Source organism: Rhamphochromis longiceps, linkage group LG10, assembly GCF_057381845.1.
Source record: "Rhamphochromis longiceps isolate RC_006_pf linkage group LG10, R_longiceps_female_GT1.1, whole genome shotgun sequence".
NCBI lineage: Eukaryota > Metazoa > Chordata > Actinopteri > Cichliformes > Cichlidae > Rhamphochromis > Rhamphochromis longiceps.
In genome coordinates this window covers 21,002,972-21,015,557 of record NC_140566.1, presented here as the reverse complement: position 1 = coordinate 21,015,557, position 12,586 = coordinate 21,002,972, and the positions used below count along the sequence as shown (strand labels likewise).

The 12,586-nt window shown below is 38.0% G+C and overlaps 2 protein-coding genes across 2 annotated transcripts; both read left to right on the top strand.

Moving 5' to 3' along the window:
• Window positions 1-1,471: 1,471 nt before the first annotated feature.
• Window positions 1,472-2,080, top strand: LOC146660817 (claudin-4-like). Its single transcript, XM_085420871.1, has one exon. The coding sequence runs from the start codon at window positions 1,475-1,477 to the stop codon at window positions 2,078-2,080; it is 606 nt and encodes a 201-aa protein (XP_085276997.1). The 5' UTR covers window positions 1,472-1,474.
• A 3,751-nt stretch (window positions 2,081-5,831) lies between these two features.
• Window positions 5,832-12,192, top strand: LOC146660816 (uncharacterized). The gene is made up of 4 exons (XM_085421613.1): window positions 5,832-5,987; window positions 7,263-7,365; window positions 8,221-8,384; window positions 12,118-12,192. The coding sequence occupies exons 1-4, from the start codon at window positions 5,889-5,891 to the stop codon at window positions 12,190-12,192; spliced, it is 441 nt and encodes a 146-aa protein (XP_085277739.1). The 5' UTR covers window positions 5,832-5,888.
• The last annotated feature ends 394 nt before the right edge of the window (window positions 12,193-12,586 follow it).

Genomic DNA, 12,586 nt, shown 5'->3' with positions numbered 1-12,586 from the left:
GTTATACAGAGATGTGGTTCAGAGTATAAAGTAAAAAATGTAATGCTTAAGTGAGGAACCCAGATTCAGCCACTTCCTGCAGAAGTCTTTTCTGCAGCTTTCAAGAAAAACCATCAGCTTAGCTTCATCATGACAGCTGGCTGTAGGCGGATTCTAGGTTTGGTCTTGGCTATCATCGGTTTTCTGGGGAGCATCATCACCTGTGCGGAGAGTTGGGTCAGAGTTGTGTTACATCAAGTGCAGCAGATATTCATATGAATTTTAGGTGATGATGCTGAGATCCATTCACTGAATTCCACCTTCATACCAACTTTAGAGTGTCCAATATAAAGACAGTATAAACAGTGTACTCTCAGTGTAGAGGATGGAAATCAACCATGACATATATACCTGTTTACACTGAACATATACTCACATATGTACTATGTCACCATATGTACTCGTATACACTGTATACATACCTACACTTGGATGTTTAGACCCACACTTTTAGATCAAATATTATTCACAAGTATATTAATGAAGTTTGTGCCACTTGTTGAATGAGCATATGTGATCAATACTGTCTGAAGTGTAGTGATTAGGAACAAAAAGTAACCTTTGATTGTATTATGGCCAGTGGTAACTAGTCCAAACAAAGAGTTAAATAAACTTGGTCCCACTAAGCTGCACCTGGGAGCCTATCCGCTGCCAGAAGGTGGTGAACCACCCATCTCTAACCCATGAAGTAAAGAAATTTTGACCACCTGAGAGTGCACCGGGGACACTTTTTGCCTGTCTCCAGTTGCCAAAGTTGTGAAAAACCCTTCTTTAACAGATATAGTAGCCCACCCCTGGCAGCAAACCTGACAAAGCTGTCAGGAGGATTCATTTTTTTCTGTCTGCAGTATGTTTGATATCTGACTTTTGCCCTTAAAACTGTCAAAAGGACCCAATTAAAATGATTGATGTTGGGAACAGCGCTCAGAGTTATGGAGTAATGCCAGAAAGTTATCTAACGCAAGGGGATGCATCCATTGCACTTTTGAATGTGTGTGACTGTTAGAAAGCACTTAAGAACAGAAAAAAGTGCTTGTGTGAATGAGTGAAAGAGGCATGTTGTCTGAAGCGCTTTGAGTGCTCTGGGAAAGTAGAAAAGAAGAATCAGTCCGCTTACCATTTCACAGATTTCTTGAAAAGTCTGTGTGGGTCATCCAATAAATAACTCCATATCTTTTTCAAATGATTGATTGATTGATTTTTTAAATCTGCTAATATCTAACATACAGATTTTCTGTATGAAATGTTCTTTTGGGGAGTGATTGGTCTTTATATGTAACTTTGCATGCATCAGTGAAGACGCAGTCAACTTCTCCTTTAATTATTACAAGCACCTAAAAACCACTTCCTGCCTGACTTTCATGCAGATAAATTACTGCAGCTCTCAAGAACACACCATCTTTCCTCTTTGAAGAGATCAGCAGATCTCATCACGATGGCTGACTGTAAGCTTCTGGGTTTGGTCTTGGCTATCATCGGCTTTTTGGGGAGCATCATCACTTGTGTGCTCCCCATGTGGAGAGTGACAGCCTTCATTGGTACCAACATCGTCACAGCTCAAGTAACCCATGAGGGCTTGTGGATGAGCTGTGTGGTCCAGAGTACGAGCCAGAAGCAGTGTAAGGTCTATGATTCGGAGTTGGCCTTATCTCAAGATTTGCAGGCTGCCCGAGCGCTCATCATCATCGCCATCCTGTTAGGGTTCTTTGGGATCCTGTTTGCTGTAGTTGGGTACAGGTGCAGTAACTGTATAATGCATCAAAGACAAAATAGCAATGTGACTATAGCTTCTGGGGTTATCGTCATCATTGCAGGTGTCTTGCTCCTAATCCCTGTAACTTGGACAGCCCACGCTATGATTAAGGATTTCTACAACCCACTCTGGTCCGCTTCTCAGAAGAGGGAGCTGGGATCATCGCTTTACATCGGCTGGGGCTCTGCAGGACTGCTGTTCCTGGGAGGAGGCCTCCTCTGCAGCTCCCGTCCTCGTATGAATGACACTGACTGTGAGGTTAGGTACTCCAACCATCGTGCTGTTTAAGTCCTACATTTAAATACAAAACTAATGAGAACAAGAAAAGTTTCATCTCCTGTTTTTCTCCTGAGTAAAACAACAAATTAGATATTTTATTTGTACGCTTTAGGAAAACTGTATTGCAGCAGAAATCACATCGTACTTCCGTCAATTAGGAAAGTAACATGATTCAAATAAGCAGCAATGTTTGCAGTACAAGTGTTTAACTTTACTGAAGTTTTTACTTCTTACTTTTTACTTGCATCCAGAATATATTGAGGGAACACAGTTCAGTGTTTTGAATCTCTTTGTGTGCTTAAAGAGATTCAAATACAGCAAATTACAATACATTTTCTAAGATATTTTACACCATGATAGAGATTTAGTTCACATTTCTTTGTTGTTCATGCTGTGTAATATATATTATATAGGTTATTCTCACTGAGTTTTTTTTCTGGGCTCTTTAGGAAATTCAAAGGATGTGCATTAGAAACTGCCATGAAATCTGACTGTGTAGTCAGTGATTAAAGTCTAGAAGTCTAGGCCTCATCTTTGACTGGTCTTTCTTTTTTTGTTGAATAGTTTTCTTCTGTTTTTTGTGTCTTTCTTATAATGTATATGTAATATGAAATTAAGGTAAACATTAGAAGCATGTAAGATCATGTGTTTGCTTTTTTAATCTTAGCATAGCCACTCTTTTTTTTTTCAAGAGTATAATAAACAGAGTAAAAAGTAATTCGTGTTTTCAGTTTATGGAGTATTTCTTATATTTATGGGACTAGATGCGAATTAAATTGAAATCAGTTTAAAAATATATTCTGTGTTTTTATTGGTTTGTTTGTAGTACATGAATTTTAGTCTTTCTGTAATTAACTGGTTCAATATTAATGATCATGTCACAGATTTGCATTTTCTAGCTGAATAGTTTTCAGATTGTATTTGTTTTGTGTTTGTTGTAATGCATATGCAGCAAAAATTATCAAGCATTTTTACAAGCAGGTGATTTCATGTGTTGTTGTTTTTTATCATGGTGGGGGGTTTTGTCAAAAGGTGAAATAAAATGAGCGAACAACTCTGTGTTTATAGACTTCTCCCTTTTTGAAAGACTAATGAGTTTTGTAGACTTTTTTTATTCAAGAATGAGATGAAAGATGAAAGACAACGCTACCACACTTAGCTCTTATTTCCAAGTTTTATTAGAACATACTTAGTCATTTTGTTTCGTGTTCAGCATCTATCGAACTTAATGCAATTTATGAAATTTCTTTTTTTTAAATTCTGTCACAAAGTTGAAGAGACTCAGCATTAAAAAATTCTACCAATTATGTCATGGTTCAGGTTTTATAGGGTTAGAATAATGGTTCAAATCTTTGGTTAAAACTACTCAATTTAAAATGGGTCCAAATGTCCAACACTTTTTACAGTTCTGGTAAATTTTATCACCCTGAATAAAGTCAAACACACAGTCATTTTTATTTCTTTTGATGTGTGATACAAAGGAGATGGAACCAAAAACCATTGGTGATTAAACGAAGGAAATGAAAGCAATTATCGGAACATATAAACTTAATCAGATGGCAGTGATGACTGGAAAAGAACAAATGAGGAAAGTAAAAATTTAGAAAAACACACAGCCTGCAAAGTAAGCCAGAAAGGTCCAAACTCACACAGAGGGGAACAGTGGACCCGGCCCACTTAGAGCTCAAAGGCCGGGTCCTCAGGAGGATGCAGCCTCTGAATTTGGACACCCCCGCTGATTCCGGCCGGACAGTAATAACGGTGACATTTAACTTATTTTATCCGATAAATAAACACTGTAAAATTACAATTTCTTGTATATGTGTGTGTGTGATATATATATATATATATATATATATATATATATATATATGTGTGTGTGTATATATATATATATATATATATATATATATATATATATATATATATATATATATATACATATATGTGTGTGTGTATGTATGTATGTATTACACCCCCCCACCCCCCGCCCCCAACAGCACTGACGCAGTCTGACCAGAAAGAGAGTACCAGTGTGTTTATTTGGTAGTTCAATGAAAGGCGGCAGTTAGTTAGGAGGGAGGAAAAGAATCAGCGTTCATGTTTGCAGTTTTGCCTTGTTATATTTTAAAAAAAACACACACACAAACACCACATTTTAGGAATTATGTGTTGGTGTTTTCTTGTTTGTTTGTTTTGTTTTTGTTCTAATTGAACACTAAAGCGACAGCTCCAGCAGTGGCCAATGGCTCATTTAAGTTTGAGACCCTTGGTGTAGTGGGTGATTTAAATTCGAAAACTTTTACTTTCATTATAATGATATGGGGAGGGGCTTGATTAAACACTTAACTTGCTAAAATTAGCTTTGGGCTTTTAAGCATATGTTAGTTTGTAGTTATTTTAACTAACAATATTTTTAGGAATTCACATTATGTACAAATGAAATGAAATGAAAATTTAAAAAGTAGTAATAATAATAAGAAGAAGAATAATAGCAATGACACAGAATATCTGCAAGGCAAAGCCTCGTGGGGGAAAATACAGGAACCACTATGAGGCCACTTCTTTTCCAGTTTAGAATATACGGTAATTTAGTGCCAGGTCTGATTATTAGTCTATTAAAGACACACAATCATCCTTTAATGATAAAACCTCAAATCAAAAATCGAATAAAAGAAAAGCCAAAGTAAGACGTCTTATTTTCTTTGTTACTTTTTCATTACTCTTCTCTTCTAGGCATAGTTTGAAATGACAAAGTAAAGTGAGCATCAAACCATTGCTACAAACGTTTGTGGCATTTGCTGTTTGGACTGCGGTTATCTCTAAGCTGTTCTTTATATTTCAAACTACTTTCAGTGCTTTCAGGGTTTCTACGTAACCATGAAGTGAAGACGCAGTCAACTTCTCCTTTAATTATTACAAGCAACTAAAAAACCACTTCCTGCCTGACTCCTTTCATGCAGATAAATTACTGCAGCTCTCAAGAACACACATCGGCTGGGGCTCTGCAGGACTGCTGTTCCTGGGAGGAGGCCTCCTCTGCAGCTCCCGTCCTCGTATGAATGACAATGACAGTGAGGTTAGGTACTCCAACAGCCGCCCTGTGCAAGTCCTACTTTACATGCACAACCTGCTATTGAGAACAAGAAAAAAGATTTTCACCTCCTTTGTGTGCCCCGGGTAAAACAACAAATTAGATATTTTATTTGTACGCTTAGGAAAACTGTATTGCAGCAGAAATCACATCATTTTCTGTCAATCAGGAAAGTAACATGATTCAAATAAGCAGCCATGTTTGCAGTACAAATTTTTAATCTAAGTTTTTACTTTTGCATATCTATATATATCTATATATATCTATCTATGTGTGTGTGTGTGTGTGTGTGTGTGTGTGTGTGTGTGTGTGTGTGTGTGTAAGAGAAACAAAAGGAAGTTTCAGACTCGGTCCAGCAGATGGCAGATATCTCTCTTAACTCAAATTGGTCGAATAAACGTTAGGTGATTACAGACATGGAAAATGAAGATAAAAAAAGAGGCGGGCATTCAGAGGTTTTTTTTACAGTTAGGAGGAGGGTTTCCAAACACCTGTGTTGTACTTCAAAGTGCTTTACAGTCAGAACGGTGCCTTAACGTCAGTGTGGCACATCGCATACTTTTTTGTTAAGAGGTGTATTTTATTTACTAGCTGTCAGCGATAAAGCCAATATCGACAATGTTCTTCTGTTGCCTACGTTGGCATTTTAGCAGACTTTTTGCGTTGGTTTTCTTTGTGCTTGCAGTTTTGGAAGCAACAGAGTTCGAGGGTCGACCCCAGAAGATGCGGGAGATTCGGGCAACCGTGGCTGATTTGGCCTGGCAGGGAAGCACCTACCTGGGCAGGCTAGTAGGGGAGCAGACTTTGCTGTCGGTGGAGAAGGTAGCTGCTATCTTTCTATATCTATCTATCTTAAAGAAAAACTATCTCAATATATTCATTCATTTATTTATTTATTTATTCATTCATTCATTCATTCATTTAGTATAGTTTTTCTTCAGGCTATGATTCTGTATTATTTTTTTCTCATTGTAGTTGGAATTATTTTTGTGTTTAATTCTTTATTCTGAGAATCAAGTTTTGATTTGTCTCTGTGTTTGTTTATCTTTCCCTCTTCGTGTCTGTTCCAGCGTGTTGCTTCTTCCTGTTTTATTTTGGCCATCTTTTGTCTCTGGTGCTTTGTGCTAATAAGCAACTTCAGCAGAGTGTTCACTTGCACTTTGACATGTACTGTGTCCCTCGTGTGCGTTTCTAAGAAGAGTTATAGTTTAAAATTTTGTTGTTTTGACCTGCATTGTTACTTTACTGAGCAATACAGCTGCCTTCTAGTTTACCTTTTGCTTCTGAATGTTGCTGTTTGGGTCCAAGAATGGAAATAAAAAGGCCTTGGATTGTTTTTCAATTGATTGAGTCATTCATCCAGTTTATTTTGGATTAGTAAGGATAATAAAATTGAGAGAAAAAAAGTAAGGATAATAAAAGTTTATCAATGTCGACATTAAGCCCACACACTTTTTTAAACAAACAAAGGGCCATCATTCAGGTAGGGTTTTCTCACTTTGCTCTGACTCCTACTCCCTGCTCTGGCATGTTTAGCTTACTTGGAGTCATGTGACTCAGTGGCACTGAGCAGGGCCATGTTGGCTGAAGGGAGTGAAAAGTGGAGTAATGTGTAGATGTAATTTACAGTTGTAAATGGAACACTGCAAACATAATGTGTGCTGGAGAGAAAAAATTATACTTTGCCAAAATCACCAGTTTATATAAAGATGTGAAAAGACAACATGGTTTTTAAGAAATTTCCATTCCTGTTTTATCAGTGTCTCAGTGAAAAAAGCAGAGGCAAACTGTGACCCCACTGCTAATGCATGGTGTGCATATATAGATTTAATGACTATGGACATTCCTAAATGGAATATCAGTAATCCCTCTTCATAGATAACTGTGTGTTTGTTTTGGCCCACAGTTACTGTATATGTCTAACAAGATCAAACTGACAATTCACATGAGTAGATGCTGTTTGATACACTGAGTAAATGCAAGCAATATGAGGTATAAATGAGGTAAATCTAGGCTGTAACTTACCATGTCTCCATCTGTCCACCCCCTTCTTTTTTTCTTTTTACTTCTATTAACCCCTGTTTCCCCACCTTCCAGGATTTCCTTCAGGTTATAGGTGTGGTTGCTGAAAGTGTGGCTAATCATCTAAATGCAGTACTACAGTACATCTTACAATTCCTGAAGGCTAATGAAATTCAAGGTAAGGATGTTTTTTTCTGATGGGCCAGTGACTAGAAAACTACAATGAAGTTTTAATTTTAGACATGCTCAAAAAGTGGCATTGCCCTTCACCTACCATTTACACTCACCAGGCTCTGGGGAGCAGATGCTTAGATAGCACCAACAAAGCATAGGCTGTATGTAAAGATGGAAGACTTGTTCCTTCTGCACAAAAGGGTAATTTAGACATTTCAGAAATAGCACTGCTATTGTGACTGGCAGAGGAAGGACTGTGTCCCCACAGCCTTTAACAATCATTTAGGCCTGTTGCTGCAGTACTGAATTTTCTTTGCTGTTTTGGAGCCTTACTTTTTTATAAAAAGAAAAGATTCAAGATTCAAACCCAGTATCCCAATGCACAGCAAATTGACTGAGCCCAGATTGTTGGGTTAGGCTCAAATCTACAAACAACATTCTCACTTGGATGTTTTTTCTGGTCTAGTTTTGTAAGAGCTGATGGAGAGCTGTGATGACTGCATCCTCTGTCAGTCTCTATGCTCGATATTCAAACTGGTGCGGGTGAACGTCAGCAGGGGGTGAGGATGTAAGAATGAGTCTCAAAACAAATCATAAGCAGACAACAAAAAAAGTAATATTAAATGTAGAAACTGATCTATAGTAAGATGTTCTGTTCAATGTAAAACTAAAGAAAAATCTTGGTGTTTCACTCCACCTGCTGATTGGACCTACCAGACTCGCATTCAGATGATTATTCCCAATAAATAATTGATTCAATTCAAATCATAGTGCGATGTGCTTTATAGGAAAGCTATTAATAAACACACAATAAAGGATTATTATATTAAATGTCATTGCTTGTGTTTGTTGTCCACAGTTGATCTCCCCATCAGCAAAGTCACCCCAGAAGGACTGATCTTTATTGCACAGTGGCTTCTCAAGGTTATTTTTTGGTACTGCTTAATTTCTCATGCCTTCCAGTTGATTGGTTGGTTGCTCGTACGGCTGCTGAGACTCATGCTAAAGCTGCTGAGAGTCATGGTGACTTGCTTGCTTCCAGGCTGGTCGGGAAAATTGTTGGCCTGGAGGAGCAAGTTGAAATCCTGGCCAAAGTTGAAGGGGGAAATAAAATTGAAAAAAAAAGAAGAGCAGCCAAAAAAATTGATTGAAAGATTGAAATCCCCCAGCTTATCTTTACCCAAAAAGTGAATAGAAGGACGCAACATTTGGCCTTTGTAACGGAAAAGTATTAAAACTGAGTTTATTTACTTGTGTTTTTGCTAATAGTTAATCATGCTTAATTCTAATCATAGTATAATGAAGAATAAATCTAATCAATATGAGGAGTAAGATTATGTTGTTTGAGTAATGAAATAATTTTGATGCCTTGCTTTTTCACCTAGATTGTGGGAGCATTGTTATGACTATAGTGCATCCTTGGCTCTTTCTTTGCGAGTGAGTGTGTAAGATTGTCAAAGACACAGTCATAACACAGTCATAAAGAGAAAAAGTATGTTTATATGTGATTGAGCTATTGAGAAATCATGTTGAAGTAAAACAGCATATAAACTGAATGAGACATGATGAAGAACATATTCATGTGTGGCTGAGCTACAGCATATGAATGTACAATGAAATACAGTATATGTATGAGAAAATGTAACCATTTTAATGAATGATTGAACTTTTTAGTTAATCTGTCTGAAAGGTTATAGAGAGAACAAGAGGGTGTGGCTTAACTTTGGGACAACGTGAATGTCATGTGGGCTGATGGTGGGGTTAAAGAGGGGAAACGGAGATGAGAACAACATGTATAAAAATCCCATGCAGATAGAAGAAGTTGTTTTTTGTTGCAGAGTGTTGTTGAGTGGAGAATTAGAAGACCTTGGAATTCACAGTTAGGATTTTCTGCAAGAAACCCAGAAGATTTCACCTTCTTTTTCCAAACCACCATGGATTATAAATTGGATTGACTATTTTGGGGATTTACTCTGCTCACTGCCACCATGTTGGATTGGAACTTCGAGGAAGTTTTGGGAACTTTGTACAGAGTTCTTTGAATGTGCATCAATCTGCCTGGTAAGGAAGAGACTCCATCTGTTGCTAAGATGTTCTCTCTCTTCTCTTCTACAACAACATCAAGACCAGTAGTAGATATTTAGCAACATTTTAAACTTGATTATTTTTAAATTTCATAATCTTTTATACATTTTTAAGATGATTAAGATGTTTTCATTGTTATTATCTTGTTGAGCTGTTTGTTTTACTCCAGCTACTGTTGCTTAATTAAAAAAGCTTATCTGCAATTAAAGTTAATTTTATGAATGTTCCTTTTTTTGGGTTCTTTATTTAAAGTAAAGGTAAAACTTGTGAATGAGTACTAACATCATTTCAGGGTTCTGGGGCCTATTTTCCAGGCCACAAAAGTAAAACCTGGCAAACCATAGATCATTTGGGGGGAGCGAATGTTAATGGATGTGGCTGCTGATTAAATCGTACTGACAGTTACCGACAGAGTTGAGGCTCAGGTGTGAAATGTATAGTTTTCAGGGTTTTTATCGGTTTTCAGCATTATTTTGTTATCGTTTTTATCGTTTACTCGGTTTTCCTTGGTCTTTTCATGTGTGTTATGAATAAATTTTCTTTTTTTCGGTACCGGTACTAGTTTTATTCTGTTGTATTTATCCGCGACGCCCAAAGGCCATTCCATGAAAATATTGTCGGGCATAAACTGGTCCGTGGCGCAAAAAAGTTTGGGGACCGCTGCTGTAAAAGAACTTAAGATAAAGTTATCAGGCTGCATTCCATTTACTAAGACAAACTTGTTTGATAAGATATGACGGCTGTTTTTTTAAGTTTGTTGTTTGTTTTTAATAGTCAGCTCATCGCGTAGTGGTATAGATCCTTGCATAATATGTGAAAGAACCCTTTGAAGTCTCTTTCCCTGGAAGCAGACATAAAACCCTTGGGGGTTGTGCAAGAAATAGTATACTTCAAAGAAAATATGCAGGCAGCTGGGTTACCTAATGGCTTACCTATTGTAACCCCTTGTGAATGAGGGAATAACTGAAAGTAGCTCTTCTTGTTTTTTAGTTGGTTTGTTTTTATTTTTTAACAACATTCTGGGCAGCCCACTGTGGGCCTTGGTACCGATGTGAAATGTAGGGCACATCCATGCCCTGCACTGTTAGACCCACTGTGGGGCTAGATCTGCTTAGTGTGGGCAGCCAACAGACAGCCTATACTATGGCCTCGCAACATTTCACTTTGATACTGTGATTTTGTGGACTATGTTTACTTGGATTTTCACTAAATGATTCTAGTAAAGCCACTGGTAAACATTCCTTCCACAACTGCGTGTACATACAAAAGCAGAAATATTACTCAATGCAATTTCTGGAGAAACTGCAATGGGTTTGTTACTGTGCTAAACGGTTGAAAGTAAATAGGTTAGCTAAAAAAGCTGAGGAGAATTGGCACTTAAAAAAGTAGCAAGGCCTGTACCTGATAAATTGTCCATGGGCATACCTAATAATTTGGCTGGGTACACAGGTTTAACAGCTGTAGTGGCTAGGCACAATGGCATACTTAATAAAATGGGCGGCCACTTTATTAGCCACATAAGTGTGCCTTATAAATTTAACCAAAGGTGTATGCCAGTTTGCTGAAGCACAGATAATTGGCTGAAAAATATTGGCATGTTTGTATATCCCATACTGTATATCCATTGTCAAAATCCCAGAGAGTAGGCTGTTAACTATCAGTTCTTCCCAGCTGTTTCAATTGCGTGGCTGTGAATCACCATGGTAATGGCATTTTGTGGAACTGGAAGGATGCAACTGTTAGAATTTCTCTGAAACATGCTTGGCACTCTGGCATAACGACTTATAATACTTTATAACAACTTATAATACTTGAGTAATTTAAATCTATGAGTATAATAAGAAGTTACTCTATAGATACAATGGGACAAAAAAGTATTTAGTCAGCCACCAATTGTGCAAGTTCTCCCACTTAAAAAGATGTGAGAGAGATGACTTTGTCAAAGGGCCATATTTCCTACCTTTACAAACTAGTTTCTCCACCTAGCGAATCTCTTTTCCATAGGACCAAGATGAAATGGGAGTCACAACTTCACATGCGTCTTTCTGAGAGGAAGCTGTAGGGGCCATTAATTCGTCTTTTAGTTGTGCCAGACTTTCATTAATACAATTTAAAGTTTTCTACCGAGAGGCGACCGTGGCTCAGGGGGTTGGGAAGCGTATCTATAACCGGAAGGTCGCCGGTTCGATCCCCGGGCTCTCTGTCCTGGTCATTGTGTCCTTGGGCAAGACACTTCACTTACTGGCGTTGGCCAGAGGGGCCGATGGCGCGATATGGCAGCCTCGCTTCTGTCAGTCTGCCCCAGGGCAGCTGTGGCTACAACCGTAGCTTGCCTCCACCAGTGTGTGAATGAATAGTGGCATTGTAAAGTGCTTCTGAATGTTATAAAAAAGAGAGAAAGAAGAGACTATCATTTCTATGTGTACCTATGTGCTTTATGACTGTCTGGCATTTGAAAAATAAAAATTGGGGGGAAAAAAAGATGAGAGAGGCCTGTAAATCACAATCCAGAAAATCACATTGTCTGATTTTTAAAGAATTTATTTGCAAATTATGGTGTAAAATAAGTATAAGTAAAATAAGCAAGATTTCTGCCTCTCACAGACCTGTAACTTCTTCTGTTGGAGGATCCTCTGTCCTCCACTCGTTACCTTCTTCTTCTTCTGTATAGGGTTTACTGGCGGTTGGCAAACAGCAAAATGGTGCATTACCGCCACCAACTGGTATGGAGTGTGGACCGAAATGACAAAAAAAAAAATGGGTCTGCCTTAAAAACCAAAAAACAGCCCGATAACTTCCACTTACAGAGGTCGTGCGAAACAAATCAATCAAGTCCAACTTCACTTCCATATCGTCCAGCTCACTCGTTACCTGTATTAATGGCACCTGTTTGAACTCGTTATCAGTATAAAAGACACCTGTCCACAAGCTTAGTCACACTCCAAACTCCACTATGGCCAAGACCAAAGAGCTGTCGAAGGACACAAGAAACTAAATTGTAGAGGCTGGGAAGACTGAATCTGCAATAGGTAAACTCTGGGAGCAATTATTAAAAAGTGGAAGATGTACAAGACAACTGATAATTTCCTGGGGCTCCACACAAGATCTCACCCCAGAGGGTCAAAAAGATCACAAGAATG